Raw genomic sequence first — 16,025 nt, 5'->3', positions numbered from 1 at the left:
AAATGATTCTGTACGCACTAATAATTTTGTGTTGCAGTTTCACTGGTACCTATTTTAGCAATAAGATAACAAAAGCACATTTATTTTTATTTTATTGCAGTAATATGTGGAAGGGAAGGAATTACAGGATGATTGGAAGCAACCCCAGCAGGAAAATAAAATTAAGTATGGAAGTACACAATATAGAAGTGATGCTTTGTTTGAAATTCAGAAAACAATATGCATCCTGAAGGTTCTGCCACAGCTTTTCGGCACTTTCATAGTTCAGTAGAACCGAAAACCTGATACGTGATTTTGTCATGTTCGGATGAGCAACAAATGTTATTTCTAAATTGAGGGATATAACATTAATGCCTCTATATAAATGTATACGTTTTAGTTCAGATTAACATTTATTGACTTATTATAAATCAGAAAATATTTTCTTCTTTACTCTCTAAGAGTGGTACATTCAGCTAACAAATATAGCATGTTAAGAAAGCTATTTGAGAGAAAAAGCTGAAATCACCCCTGGCCCTGAGACCAGGAAAAAGTAGTGCGGTACTGCCACATCAAACTGAGCTAGGATTCTCAGGGTCCAGTACAGTACAGAAGAAACCTTCATAAGGCAGCTGAGAAACAGATGTAGATGATGCAGATTGGCATCATGATATTTGTGAAGATTATCACCTGTTTTACTTGAAGCCAGTGTGAATTTTAAAGCCAACACGTAAGACTTAAAAGCGGAGAGAAATTTGGTAGAAAATTAGGAAAGCAAATGTTCTAATCAATCCATTTCTTTCCTCACAATTCCATTTACCTCTTTATTTTTAATTCAGTAAAAATCCATTATTTTCAGAACAGAAAAAACAAAAACATTTTTCTAAAGTGACGTGGTACATATTAAGATCCAAGTAACATATGTTATAAAAATGGATAAATAGAAATGTGTCACAAACAGTAATTTTTATCAACACCTCACTGCCACAACAAACTGGGTTGTGCAGCAGTTTCAATTAGAAGGCAAAACGGTGCTTCAGAGTGTGCAGCTTCAGGTAGCTCTGCCTGCAAATGCTTCAAACAATGATGCCTTTTACTGGAATGGCACACAGCTGTCCTATCCTGTTGAATGATCCTAGGAAAAAATAATTGTGGTTTAGGGAGTTGCAGGCATGTGCTCTGGCTTGTGTTCCTGTGTGCTCTAAAGCATCTTTCTGTTTTCAGACTGAAATCCCAAAGATGCTTTTTCAAGAGGCAACTGGACTTTGTTTTTCTTTGAAGACGTTTCGTTTCTCATCCAAAAAGCTTCTTCAGCTCTGACTGGATGGTGGGAAATGGAAGGATTTATATTCCTTGCAGAAAGCTGCTTTGTTTGAAATTCAGAAAACAATACAGGTCCTGAAGGTTCTGCCACATTCTGCATTCTTTTAGAGTAGTTGAGGCCACTTGGAGCTTTATCTGTGTCCTCAGGGTCACTTGAGTAGCGCAAATGGGTGTGGAGCAGGGGTGTCAAATTGGCAGCCCACAGGCTGATGCGTCATACACAGGCCATGCCCACCTCAGCTGTGCGAATGGGAAAAACTATTACACCTGTGATGTGGAACCTTCTTGGAACTGCTGAAAGAACTGTGTTGTAGACTGATGATGCCATATCCCTCTCCCTCTGTTGAGAGGGCTCTTAAAGAGGGGTCAAAGAGGCCATCCATGTCAAAACTGAACAGCCCTCTCAACAGAGGGGCAGTCCTTTCAGCAGTTCCAAGACCACACTCATTTGCACTACTCAGGTGACCCTGAGGACACAGACAAAGCTCCAAGAGGCCTATATATATGTTTGCATATATGTTATCTACTGTATTTTTCGGAGTATAAGACGCACCAGGGTATAAGACACACCTAACCTTTTTTGGTGAAGAAAAGAAGAAAAAAAAATCTCCCTCTGCCTCAGCAATTTGCCTCGTTGCAGCAAACAGCCTGCTTTACTTTCATTTTTGTTTTCAGCATAGCTTGATTGGCACAAGGAAAAAAAAATCTGCAGCAATTTACCTCTTTGCAGCAAGCAGCAGAGCCCTCAGCAAAACAGCTGAGAGCAAATCAGCTGAGAGGCCAATCCAATCAACTTGTGGAGCTGTTTTTTCTTGCTGTTTGCTTGCAAGGAAGTAACTGCTGTGAGGCAGAGGCCAAAGGGTGGGGGTCAGTGGGTGGGCGGGGCTACATTCGGTGTATATCTGTGCCATCGCTGACTATTGGGGGTGAATCCTTGCCCCCCACAGAGAGGGCTCGCAATCTGGGTGTCCTCCTGGACGCACGGCTGTCTTTAGAAGAGCACATGACGGCCGTGGCCAGGGGGGCCTTTTATCAGGTTCGCCTGATTCGCCAGTTGCAGCCCTTTCTGGATCGGGACGCCTTGCGCACGGTCACTCACGCCCTTGTCACCTCCCGGTTGGACTATTGTAATGCTCTCTACATGGGGCTCCCCTTGAAGAGCACTCGGAGGCTCCAACTGGTCCAGAATGCGGCCGCGCAGGTGGTTATGGGTGCAACCCGTTGCGCCCACGTGACACCCCTCCTGCGCGAGCTGCACTGGCTCCCAGTGGTCTTCCGGGTGCGATTCAAGGTGTTGGTTACCACCTTTAAAGCGCTCCATGGCATAGGACCCGGGTACCTTCGAGACCGACTTCTGCCACCAATAGCCTCCCACCGACCAGTCCGCTCCCACAGAGAGGGTCTCCTCCGGGTGCCATCAGCCAAGTTATGTCGGCTGGCGACACCCAGGGGGAGGGCCTTCTCTGTGGGAGCCCCAGCCCTGTGGAATGAACTGCCCCCCGAAATACGAAAGATTTCCGACCTCCGGGTGTTTCGCTGCGCTCTGAAGACCCTGTTGTTCCGCCAGGCAGGGCTATTAACATAACGTTTTAAATTGGGGTATTTTAAATTTCTGGGATTTTAATTGGAGCCTAATTATTTAATGATTTTAAATTTTAAATTGTTGTTGTGTTTTTGTGTTTTTAAATAGGCTGTACACCGCCCTGAGTCCTTCGGGAGAAGGGCGGTATAGAAATAAAATTATTTATTTATTTATTTATTTATAAGACACACCTAAATTTTTACCTTTGGGGGGGGGGAAGGTGCGTCTTATACTCCGAAAATACGGTACATAATTTGCAAGTGGAACAAGTCTGTCATACTAGAAATATGTAATACTAGAAATAAATGACATCATCCTTAGCATTGAACAAGCATTCTACTAGAGCATTCAAGTGTACACACTGATCGTCATATATGCAATTTACAGGATTCAGGGGAACAGCAAATCCACAAGCAAGGATCAGTTTCTTTTTCTAAACCAATTTATGGGTATTTGAGGGGAAAAAATCAGTGGATTGAATCTGGAAGTCTTGTAAAAATCCATGGAACAAGTTACTGGAACTTGCTAGTCATGACTGATTTCAGTGGGACTGAAGTACTGTTACCTTTGCTTGGATCTAATCCAACCCAGCACATACAAGGAAATGTCAATCTGGGAATATGATTTTATTCTGTTATGTTAATTTCATGACTTGCAGTAAAAGAAAAAACACAATGTAACACATTGTGACACAATGTAATACTCTTCAGGAAAAAAAACAAAAATATTTTAATGTTTACTGAACATGTATTTAGTGGAACTATATAATCAATGTTTTTGATCAACTAAACAATGATTAAAGAAAAAATTATAATCATTGTTATAATGAAATTATTTGGGTGTCACTGTATTTGAAGATACTAATCAACATACGATAGAGCTTAGTATATAATTCAAATAAAAATATAGTATATTTAATATTTTCAACAGTTTAAAAGCTGCAGTAATTTAACTGATAAAAATAATATGGACTTAAGTGTTTTGCACATTCCTCAATTCAAGTATTTTTTTGAAGTAGTGAGTATAATAGGTAATAGCACCACTTTTACTGATACAGAGTAAGATTCTATATTTCACAATCTCCACGCATACCAGTAGTTCTGTTATCAAGATTATACAGAAAACAATAATTTATATGAATAAAAAATGAAATCAATACTACAATCTTAACATAAACACTCATTAAATAACCCCATGATTATAATTTTAATTTTTACACCAAATCAACTACAAAATGAAAAATTATTTTTAAAAAGTAATAACTTGATTTTGAAATTTTTCCTTTCCTAATATTCAGACTTGATATAAGGAGTATCCATAAACATAGAAATTGTTGTGATTTTCCATTCTTTGTAAAGAGGTATAACATTTTAAAATTGGAGATTTGAAATATTTAAAAATTGATTTATTTTCAAATGATAAAGGTCCCTATTGAGAACTGTCTTAAAGAAGTTAATTACTATTTAAAATTAATTAAAAAATAACATCTAATTATTTCCACTGATGAATATTATATTTAGATGATATATTATTAGAGTAACTCTTAATAATTTGTGGTTCCTTGTGATCCAGTTTAGTTAGGTGGTAACTGAAAAAAAACAGCAAGAAATCTAAGCTACATAAAGGCATACTAAAATGGAGTTATAAAATATATTTTTCCGCCATATGCATTTGTTTCAGTAGGGCTTTTAAAAGAGACTCTCACTGGATTATAACTTCCAACTTCTTACCCATTCCTGCATGTGTAAACACATATGAAAGAAAAAATGTATTGATCAGTTGTCCTAGTGCTAAACCAATTGACCTCTCAAGCTACTTCAAAATAACTGAAGTCACCATCTTTGGAAACTTAAAATATCACTTTTTTGCTTTCTTGGCTTTTTTCAATATGTCACATTTTTTTCTATTTGGACGTCTGCATCTTTCATCAATGCTTGGTATACATTCATAATGCCAAACTTCATCCATCTTTTCAACAGGATAAACAGCTTCAACATAATGGCGGATGAGTCTCAGTCTGACAGGATCAAGCTGCTTCTTGTTACAAGCCCCTGAATGGTTGTATTGCAGTCTGAGGTTATCTGAAGTAAAAAGCTCTGGAAAAAGTCTTACTAAGAGTCTGGCAGCAAAGTTACCAACTGAAAGACTTTGTTGTACTATCTCTCTTACCTCTTTATCAGACAGCAAATATAGAGAAGGCACAGAAAAGTCTGGTGGAGGAACAATAAGTTCCTCAAGTGGTATCTTGCAAAAGTCTTTGTTGCTTCTTTCGGGAGGCAATGGTGGCCCTTCAAATTCCTCTTTAAATCGTTCTGGATTTATTGCATAGGTCAGGAATTCTCTCCTGTCAGGTCCCGGTACATGGACTTTTCGCTGCAATTGGTATGTGCGCCTCTGTTCAGTATCTCTCCGACGACATCTTTCATCCAGTTTCCCAACAAATTCCAGTGTCCATACTCTATCATTCTTAGCTCTTGGATACAGCATTTGCACGTAGTGTCGAATCAATTTAATTCTAATAGGATCAAGTTGTTTTTTGCCTAGTGAGCCACTACAATTGTATTGTTTCCTTAAATTTTCAGGAGTAAACAATTCAGGAAATAAGTGAACTAGCAATCGAGAAGCAAAATTACCTATAGACAAGCTACTTTCATATATATTCTTAAGCTGCTCTTTACTTAACAGATAATCTGAGACAGGAACATCAAAATCAGGGGAAGGAATATCAAGTTTATCAAAGTCTATGGGAACAAGCCAAATCTTTTTTGATCTTCTACCCGGTCTTTCATATTCAAAATTATCTTCTACTTTTATAACTGACACATCATCAGGCAAACTTGAAGAATCGTAGCAATCATCTCTTATCTGTTCATTCTCACTGTCATCCATATACATGCTTTCAAGTTCATCATTTATTCGCTGAACACAATGCTGTAACCAAGCCTTTCTCTCCTGCATAGCAGGAAAGTATATCTCTGTATATCTGCGGATTACTTGAAGTCGCTGTGGATCAAGTTCTTGTTTTCCACACTCTCCATAACAGCTGTATCTTTCAGCCAATTTTCTATGATCAAAGAGTTCTGGAAACAATCTGTGTAGCAAAAACACACAAAATTCTCCAGGAGATGATGCTTCATCTAAAAATTCATTTATATCCTGAGCATCAAATACCCATTCTGAGGCAACAGAAGTATTTCTATCAATAGGTAGAATTTCATCATCATCATTATCATTAATATGATCAGACTCATAAAAACTGGAGGACTGTACATCTGGTTGACTATTTTCCATATCTCTCTGAGCCCAAAAACTATTGAAAAAGTCATTGACCTGAGGCAAACATTCTGCTTGCCAAACAGCAGGGTTTTTCACAGATGGATAACAGACTTCCACATAATTTCGGATAAGCTGCAGATGAAGTGATTCAAGTTTCTTTTTGTTAAGATAACCACATGTGGTGCAGGCCTTACTTAATTCATCCTCACTAAAGAGTTCTGGAAAAAGTTGTACAAGTAATCGGCAAGCCAGATCACCACCTGATGTACTTTGATCCATAATCTGTTTGAGTTCTGAGGCAGTCAGTTGATACTCAGGAGGGGGCTTGAATTCTGCAACAGCATCTATTGGGCTGACATGTTTCTTAATTCTACTGACTTCTAGTGACAGCAGATCTACTTTGCTATGCAGTTGAGTCATGTTAGAATTTAATGTATTCAGTGTATAAAACATTTTTTGTATTAAAGAATAGATATTTGAATCAGATTCGGCAGTAATATTGCTTGTTTCTCTTTTCCGCTGCTCACTCAAAGTCCTAAGATTGGAGGGACTGCTAGGATTAATCTTTTCAAATAACTCAAAGGTGGTAAACTGTTCTGTTCCTGGCAAGGTCTTCTTCTCTGTAATTTTGTGAGAGATCCCATAAAGAGGTTTCTTATATGAAGGCATAACTGTGTTATTCAAAGTTTCTTCACAAATCCATGTTAAACTGGAATTTTTGCTCTTGCTTGGCTGTTCAGCATCTTCCTGAGTATGCAATCCATCTCTGCATTTCAAGTTTGAGGTCTGATCCTTTCAATAAACAAACAGGTCATTAGTTTAAAATACTTTTGAATAAATTCTTAACATCCTTAACGAACAAGTAATACATTATCTGAATTTAAACAATGCATTGATTTAATTTAATTTGTCATAAGATCAGTTGTAGATTAGGTTAGTTGAACTTAGTTCTAAGTCAATAACATTCCATTAAATCATAAATTATTATATCTATTGACTAAGTGCAACTAAATTAATCTTAATTTAACTAGCATTAACCAGAATATTATTTTAGTAGGCATTTGTTACTGCTTACTATTTAGATCAGAAGACAATCCTGAATGTGTTGATATTCAAACAATAAAACAAAATTAATTATTTAACAGAATAACAGAAGAAACATATATTAAAATTCCATGTAATATTGCTTCTCTATCTTGTCAACTTAAGATTGCCGGCTAAAACAGATTCCCAAGAAATTTTCCTCCTATAAATGTATCTAGGTAACACTTGCATATCTGTCCATAAATGCATGCTTGTTTATGCTCAATGATCTGAGGTACTATTCCAAAAACTAGAAGGGGCAAGAAAAAAAATGATATTAGTACCACTAGTACTTATGGAATTCAAATGAAATGTCCATAAAATATTAGATTTGGCAATGAAGATATTCAAGTGGTAGATAACTTCTGCCTTTTAGAATCAAACATTTTCAACGCCACTGATAAGATCATCTAGATCACAACCCACTTGATCTCTGAAGGAAGAGCAGTGTCTCCTGGTTAGACTGCATATGGCAGGCAGAGTCTCCCTGGAGAAGATGCTAAAAGTAACAGAAGACCCAAATTGTAAAGGACTTCTTAGCAACCCTGAATTGGGCTCAAAGGTGTATTATTAACCACTGCAACTACTGCAAAGTAGGAATTAATTTGTTGGACGGGCTAGCAAACAGTTGCATTTTGTGGCACCTGAATTGTCTTCAAGGACAGCGCTACATAAAGTAAATTGCAATAATCTATTCTGGAGAGGACAAGATTATGAGTTATGGTCTTGAATGCTTCTAGGTCCAAGGTGTTCAACTGAGAAATAATCACAACTGCCCAAAGGCTTTTCTGTCCACAGCCTCTATCTGCTACTCTAGCAGTAGCTATGAAAGAACAGAACAGAATGATAAAGACCTATATTTGCTATCCATATAACAACAGAATAACAGAGTTGGAAGAGATCTTGGAGATCTTCTAGTCCAGCCCCCTGCTTAGGCAGGAAATCCTACACCCCTTCAGACAAATGGTTACCCAATCTCCTCTTAAAAACTTCCAGTGTTGGAGTATTCACAACTTCTGGACGCAAGTTGTTCCACTGATTAATTGTTCTAACTGTCAGGAAATTTCTCCTTATTTCTAAGTTGCTTCTTTCCTTGATTAATTTCCACCCATTGCTTCTTGTCCTACCCTCAGGTGCTTTCAGGGGTGGGTTCCACTTACGTTCGCTACCAGTTCTCAATGGGATTGTGTGCGTTCACTTGCTTCACTTGTGTATGCACACTTCTGCGCATGCGCAGAAGCTTCTGCACATGCGCAGATCACTTGTGATGACATCCAGGCGGGTGGGCGGAGCCTCCTGCCGCTGTTACTACCGGTTCACAAGAATCGGACTGAACCGGTAGCAACCCACCACTGGGTGCTTTGGAGAATAGTTTGACTCTGTCTTCTTTGTGACAGCGCCTGAGATATTGGAACACTGCTATCATGTCACCCCCCGTCCTTCTTTTCACCAAACTAGATATAATCCAATGGACTCTCACATTGCACACTGTTTGCTTCAGAGGAAATCCAACCCTGTTCAGAGCAAAGGATATTATCAGAATATTCATGAAACTACAACATACAATAGCAACTCCATCCTGCTGGAATTCAAGCAGAATCTGAACAAGTTGGAGAACTGAAAACAGAAAGGTTCTTAAACAGATAGAAATATAAGATTCTACAATTTCATTTCTACAATAAAAAATATAGGGCACAAATATAAAATATGTGATTTGCAGCTTGAAGCACTACATCAGAAAATGAGTGAGGTATTCACAATAAACTGAACATGAGCCAGCAGTATGAACCAGCTACTCAAACTGCAAATTAGTTACTCCCAATTTTGGGATGCATCAAAAGCACTGAATCTTATTCATCAATGTTGAGAGGGGATGGGGGAGCCCTTACCTGACCCTAAGTTATCTTCTCTTAAATTTGTCTAAATATACTGCAAGTTGCAAAACAGGATATGGTGGCTTAGTGCAGGTGCTCCAAGTTAATAATCACAGTCCATCTGCTTTTCCCTTCCAGTCTGATCCTTATAATTTTCTCCTTTCCTCTCAATCCTTCCCCATTTCTTATTAATCATAAATCCCTCTGCAGGGTAATGGTATGAATTTTGTGTCTTCTAGGCTTATCATGACCCAAGTATGAAAACCACTGTCAGATTAGTGCCAAGGTGACACATGTTTAAAGCTACCTAGGAACTCATTGAGTAATTCTGAGCTATTTGTTTTTTCTAAGCCTAACCTTCTCCACAGCATTAGAGTTCAAGGGAAAAGTGTTCTGTTAAATTTAAATGATCCTGCTAGATTTGACCTTAAATATTTTTAGAACTTTTATATTTTTAACAATAATGTTTAAGGTTATTTTAATGTTCAAAATTCTAATATTATCTTAATTGTGATTTTATTATTGGAAGCTACCCTGAGCATTGTGAGATAATATGGAAAAGTATACATCTAAATAAATTATGGTTGTATAAAACATATCACATCATAAAACATATAGACAGAAGCAAAACATTTCTTCTCGGAAGCATTAAAACAGCTTAGTCCTCTGAAAGACTTGCCACAGTTGATTCAAGCTTTTCCCCAGTACCTGTGGAAGTGTTGCTTGAATACACCTATCATTATCATCTTCATCATCCTTTTATTCTGAAGAAAAGGGATTTATATAATGCTCCCCCCTACAATTTTCCATACAACAACTACCATGTAAGGTGGTTGGGCTGAGATGGTTGGGCTGAGGCAGGGGTGTCGAACTGGTGGCACGCAGGCTGGATGCATCACATGCAGGCTACGCCCGCCCCAGCTCCGCGAATGGAAAAAATGTCACAAAACTTCACGTGATGACTACGGAGTTTGACATCGGTGGGATAAGGTGACTCAAAATCATTCAGTTGGCTTTCACATCTAAGAGAGAACTAGAACTCACAGTCTCCTGGTTTCTAGTCCAGTACCTTAACTACTACACGAAACAGTGTATTTTACATGCACAATCAATTGGCAAATCCATCGAAGCAGCGACATCAAGCTTTCTGGAGAGAACAACAAGCCACGATGGTGCAGTGGTTAGAGTGAAGTACTACAGGCTACTTCTGCTGCCTGCCAGTTGCCTGCTATTTGGCAGCTCAAATCTCACCAGGCTCAAGGTTGACTCAGCTTTCCATCTTTCCAAGGTGGGTAAAATGAGGACCCAAATTGTTAGGGGCAATATGCTGACTCTGTAAACGGTTTAGAGAGGGCTGAAAAGCACTGTAAAGTGGTATATAAGTCTAAGTGCTATTGCTATTACTATTAACTGTTAAAGGAGAAATGTTTTGTTCATGCTAACACGCTTCGTAAAGTGCTCCTTTCAAACAATCTGCATTTCAGATATTTCACATATCAGACTGATTTGCTTGGATCCTAATTAATATCACCAGCAGGAAAAAAATGTGACTTATTTTTACTCTGCTCTTTCAGAGTACCTTTGTTTCACCTATCTGTAAGGTTAGATTTCCCACTGGAACAGTGAATATATATGTAAGAATCTAGAAAATTATTTCCTTTATTTATTTCCTTTAATTATTGGCATCCCCCATTCAATATAATGATTTTCATGAACAGAAGTCCTTCAATGAACCTTTAAATCTAAGCTATCATGTATAACAACTGAATTAATATGATGTCCAAATTGGTATCCCTTTGTAAATAACTATCTTCTGGTAAAGGAAATACAGGAAATGTCAAAGAAGCTGCAGATGGCAATATTGAGTTAATGAAGACATCAAAATAATGCAAAATGCTTATATAAATTTGTATCTGATATACATTATTTTTTGAATTTCTTCATCTAGGAGGTCATAATTCATACTAATATTTTGCATTGTTTGTGTGTCTTCAGTAATTCAGTATACAACAGATTTCTATATTTTGCAAACACATTTTGTCTCACATCAATATCAAATTGTAAAATGGAAAACATAAAAACATATGTGAATATTCACACTTTAAAATCTGATGGTATTTTTTTTTACTAGCCTAATGCTTATTCAATATTGCAAAGGCAAACATGCACTGAACATTCACTCTTAAAAACACAAGGAAATAAGTTTTATTGTCCCAGAAAAAATAGCTGAAATATTCCCATTTATTTTCACTAACCCAAGATTGTATATATATCAAGGCTCAACATATAAGAGCAATGATTAATCTTTGAGGAGCAGTTGCACAAAACAATGTCAGATACTTACTTAAACTTTGTATATTGATAAAACCTGTTTATTCTAATTTCAGCCATAATTACAATAAATAATGATAAAAATATGAAGAAACAGACATATTATATAAATTACTAGTTTGAATATATAAAATCTGCTTTAATGTAGTGCACTTCATGTATTAAATAAATGTTATCTAATAAGTTTTAAAACTCTGTTTTGAATCTTGTCTTTTGAACTTTTGAATATACTATTTATACAGTAGTTTCTTCCATAATGCGACAACTGAACTTCACAGCAAAAATTATTTCAGTCTGAAGAAATACACTTCACTGTTGATATAAATGTATATCATAAATGTATATTTATCAATAATCCCAGAAGGATAAAACAATACATTTAAAATGCTACATGCAAGAAGTTACCTCTTGTGTAATGCTTCTTTTTTTCACACTTGACAGGATTTCTTTGTGGTTTCCTGAACCATCCAAAACAAATGAGGTTCGTTTTCGTTTGTTGATGTCTTGTAGGCAAGTTATTAAACCATCCAGTGAATTTTTTTCAGGTCTTGAAATCACAGAGCAGTCTAGCACCTCATCTTCTTTATCAGTTTCTCCTTTCATATTATTTTTAATACCTAATTTAAAGAAAAATAGTAACACAGACATTACAGGAAATTCATAAACTACTAATTCCAGGCACGTGTTTTGATATGATATACACTGGATATAAAAAATATAATGAATGGTGGAGGGGTAAGATCAGCTTACTTAGATTTCCACTTCTTTGCTTTTCTGCATTTCTTTTCTTTTTTGGGGGGTGGGGGTGGAGAAGGGCTTTTCTGCACTTTGTATTATGTTGCCTTACCTGAAGAGAATAGAACGAGGGTATTGTATACACTCATACATATACTGGATATAAAAAGTCTATACACCCCTGTTAAAATGCCAGATTTTTCAGATGTAATATAATCAGGCTAAGATAAATCACTTCAGAATTTTTTCCACCCTTACCGTAATATATAAGCTGTATAATTCAACTGAAAAACAAACTGAAATCTTTTTTTCTGGGGAAATAACAATAAAAATGTACAATAATATGTATAACATCCTCTTATAAGTAGGAATGTAGTTGTGTTCAGAATTAACCAATCACATTCAAACTGATGGTAAATAATAGTCAGTACACAGGGACCATCAATTCAAGTTATTCTGATCAAGCCCATATAAAGTTCAGCTGTTTTAGTAGGATTTTTCTGACATTTATTCAGTTGCCTCTTACAGCAAAAGGCCTGGTCTGCAAAGAGCTTACAAAGCATCAAATGGATCTCATTGTTGGAACGTATCAGTCAAGAGAAGGATACAAAACAATTTCCAAGTTTATGGTTTGATGAGACCAAGGTTGAACCTTTTAGCCATAATTCCCAAAAGCGTATTTGGTGCAAAAACAACACTGTGCATCACCAAAAGTTCACCATGCCCACAGTGAAACATGGTGGTGGACAGCACTCTGCTTTAGGGCTGCTTTTATTCAGCTGGAACTGGGGCTTTAGTGAAGGTGGAAGAAATTATGAACAGTTCAATAATCAGTCAATTTTGACACAAAATCTTCAGGCTGCCGCTAAAATGCTGATGATGAATTTCGCCTTTCAACACAATAATCATCCAAAGCATACCTCCAAATCAACAAACAAATGGCTTTACCAACAGATCAAAGTTTTGGAATAATGAAGCCAAAGCTTGGACCTGAACCCAGTTGAAAATTTGTGGGGTGATTTGTAGGAGGGCTGTGCACAGGAGATGTCTTCAAAATCTGGCAGATTTGGAGCGCTTTTGCAAGGAAGAGTGGGCAAAGATTCAAAAGGCAAGATGTGCCATGCTGATAGGCTTCTACTCCGAAACACTGAATGCTGTCATAAAATCAAAAGGTGCTTCAAAATATTAGTTGAAGGGTGTGCACATCTGTGCAACCACATGGTTGACTTCAACTTGTCTGAAAAACATCTAGGAGACCCATTCCTTCTTTTCAAACCCTACCCTTTCCCCTCCATAGGAAAAAACTGATTAAAAAAAATAAAGAAACCCTGAAAGGATAAAAGGGAGAATTTTACAATCTCTGCAAGGTTTTACATCAAATTCAGTTACTGGCAATATGTTATGCTAATAATAATGGAAAAGACAGGGGGCATTGAAGGAAAGAAAAAAAAAAATCTAACCTTTCAACTTCAAAAACTGCAACCTTCCTCTAAAAACCACTCCCATACCAGCTTCAATCAGGCTTTAAATCACTCTCCTATGACAACGATTACAATGAATATGCAAATACTAATCTATGAATTCAATGTCTCGCTTATGAATGTATGCTAGAGATTATATGTCTATAGTAAGATGGTGTTGCCATCTGAAATATGGTCCTATCTCTTTGGGGCTATGACCCTCCTCAAATCTTATCTGGACTCACTTTGACCTTCAGATTGAAAATATTTTTTACATTTGACTTCAGGCATATTTCATATTGCTGTTATAGTACAGTAGAATGATCAAGAACCAGTGAACCTTCCAATCATAATTTTGCTAAGACTTTCTCATAATAAAAGTGTTTGGTTATCATCTATTTTTATTTAGAACTGAACATGTATAAAATCTCCATTTTCTCACAATGTACATGTTAGAATAATTTTAAAAAAATTAATAGGAGAGTGAAAAAAATAACATTTATACATTAAACTGCCCAATTCATTGTTACAATACTTACATCATAATAAATATTGGCTTTAATTACATAAATATTATAATTTGATAAGGAAATATATTTAAAGAACAGTACCATCAGTATTATCTTCATCATCAAATAATTCAGCTGAATCCATATTCTGTTCCTCTGTATTAATAGAACAAGAAAAAAATAGAAGATAAAATGTAAGCACAATGTAAATCCATGACAAAAATGTAGCATTTCTGGTGCATAAGTAAGATGTACATCAAGTTGTAGGCCATACTTAAGTTTTAGGCAACAATGAATATACTGTAATTCTATGCAAGGACAACGTTTGCTTGTGCAGTTTGGCAGGCTAGTATAAAATATAAAATATGTTGCTTGGGTCATGAATTAATATTACTATTAAGAATGTAAAATTACAATAGTGTCAGATTTCATCAAAGCTGTTGTTGGTGTGTTGGTTCTTTCAGAGACTAGCAACACAGATACTCCTAATCTAAGCAGAAGACATTAATAGTATTCATGATAGACTTGGATCCAACTGAGTCTTCTGAGAGTGAGACTTCTTCCATTAAAGTCATTTCAGTTAAATTGATTTTCCACAATGAAAGTTAGTGGGGGATGGAGGGAAGATATTTTTTTTTCTTTTTATCCTATTTCTAATTTTATTACAGGAATATCAAGCTTTTTAGAGTAGCTTTTAAGTAAAGACAAAGGAGATTTGGAGCAATTATTTCCATAAAAAGAACTCTGCATTCAAGAAACTAACATTGGATTGGAAATCTTAGCATTTGATCTATTAAATTTCTTTGGAACAATTAGTTCTTTGTAAGAAAAAGGATCATCTTATATTCATTCTAATTACTTAGGCTGCCATGGGTCCTAGCTGTTGAGATCAATTCTTTCCAATATCTGAAACAAACAAAAGTATTCAATAGAAATAGTCGGTGGCTGTGCATCTTCCAATCCTCTGCAACTGCTTTAAGTGCATTCTTTTTCATTTATTACAACTTAAAATAACATCCCTTTATGTGTGTTTTAAATAAACAGGGAAGGAAACAATTGCAAATATCCCCTCCTTTTTTTCTAGTAAGGAAAATCATGTCTGATATCAAATCATCAGTGGGAAGCCTTTACTTGCTCAATGACTATGAGGTTATTGCATATGAAGGTATACACATTTGTCATTGCTTTGACACTAAATAAGCACTTTCTAATTTTATTTAAATAGAGTAGAACAGTTGGTTGAAATGTCACCAGAATTTGACATAACTGTTGATGGAAATAGGCTAATATGTTCTTAGACTATGGGACATAATATAGACCAGTAGTTTGTTTATCTAAATGCACGTCCATTTGGCTATTTAAAAAATAAAACTAGATTCATTCATTGATGTTTCCTTGTTTTTCTCAAGCTTTATTTAAGCGATCAGACTTCCATTCATGAGAAACAAAAGTGTATAGTGTGCACAAAAAAATCTATGCTTTCCCTCCTGGTCTACACATACACTATTTCAGTCCATTTTATTCTTCAATTTCACCTATTCTTGAAGGGAGATTTTAGGTACATTAGTTATAGCACCAATATACCAAAACAGCAAAAGGGTAATTAAAATTTTGATTTTAGAAAGTTACAAATGAACTAAGGAAGCAGATAAATTTGAAATAAGATTTGGAATTAATAAAATTATTAATACAAAATCCTTCCTACGGAAAAATTCTTTTCTTTTGAATTAAAAAATAAAACAAAATAGTAACCCTCACTTTAATGGCCATATTATGACCATTTGAAGTTATGGCAGCCATGGAATGGGTGCAAACCCCTTATAATTTCTGTCATAAATGATCATGCTGCCCTCCCTGAGATCAAATGACATGT

At 36.2% G+C, this 16,025-nt stretch overlaps 1 protein-coding gene across 1 annotated transcript; it reads right to left on the bottom strand.

The window, feature by feature from the left end:
• Window positions 1-3,831: 3,831 nt before the first annotated feature.
• Window positions 3,832-14,299, bottom strand: BEND3 (BEN domain containing 3). Its single transcript, XM_070953624.1, has 3 exons — window positions 14,255-14,299; window positions 11,854-12,065; window positions 3,832-6,952 (listed from the first exon to the last, which is right to left on the bottom strand). Exons 1-3 carry the CDS (start codon window positions 14,295-14,297, stop codon window positions 4,742-4,744), a joined length of 2,466 nt encoding a protein of 821 aa, XP_070809725.1. The 5' UTR covers window positions 14,298-14,299; the 3' UTR covers window positions 3,832-4,741.
• Between the last annotated feature and the right edge of the window lie 1,726 nt (window positions 14,300-16,025).

Source organism: Pituophis catenifer, unplaced genomic scaffold, assembly GCF_029215685.1.
Source record: "Pituophis catenifer annectens isolate HBS135680 unplaced genomic scaffold, rPitCat1.0.hap2 SCAF_1, whole genome shotgun sequence".
NCBI lineage: Eukaryota > Metazoa > Chordata > Lepidosauria > Squamata > Colubridae > Pituophis > Pituophis catenifer.
This window is presented reverse-complemented; position numbering and strand designations above follow the sequence as displayed.

Bases quoted from the DNA above. Each gene is read 5' to 3' on its own strand.
- BEND3 (XM_070953624.1), bottom strand. From the start codon at position 14,297: ATGGATTCAGCTGAATTATTTGATGATGAAGATAATACTGATG. The intron at 12,066-14,254 runs GTACTGTTCTTT...TCTTTAAATTAG, and splicing joins TGATGAAGATAATACTGATG to GTATTAAAAATAATATGAAA. The intron at 6,953-11,853 runs GTAACTTCTTGC...GTTTATTGAAAG, and splicing joins AAAGAAGCATTACACAAGAG to GATCAGACCTCAAACTTGAA.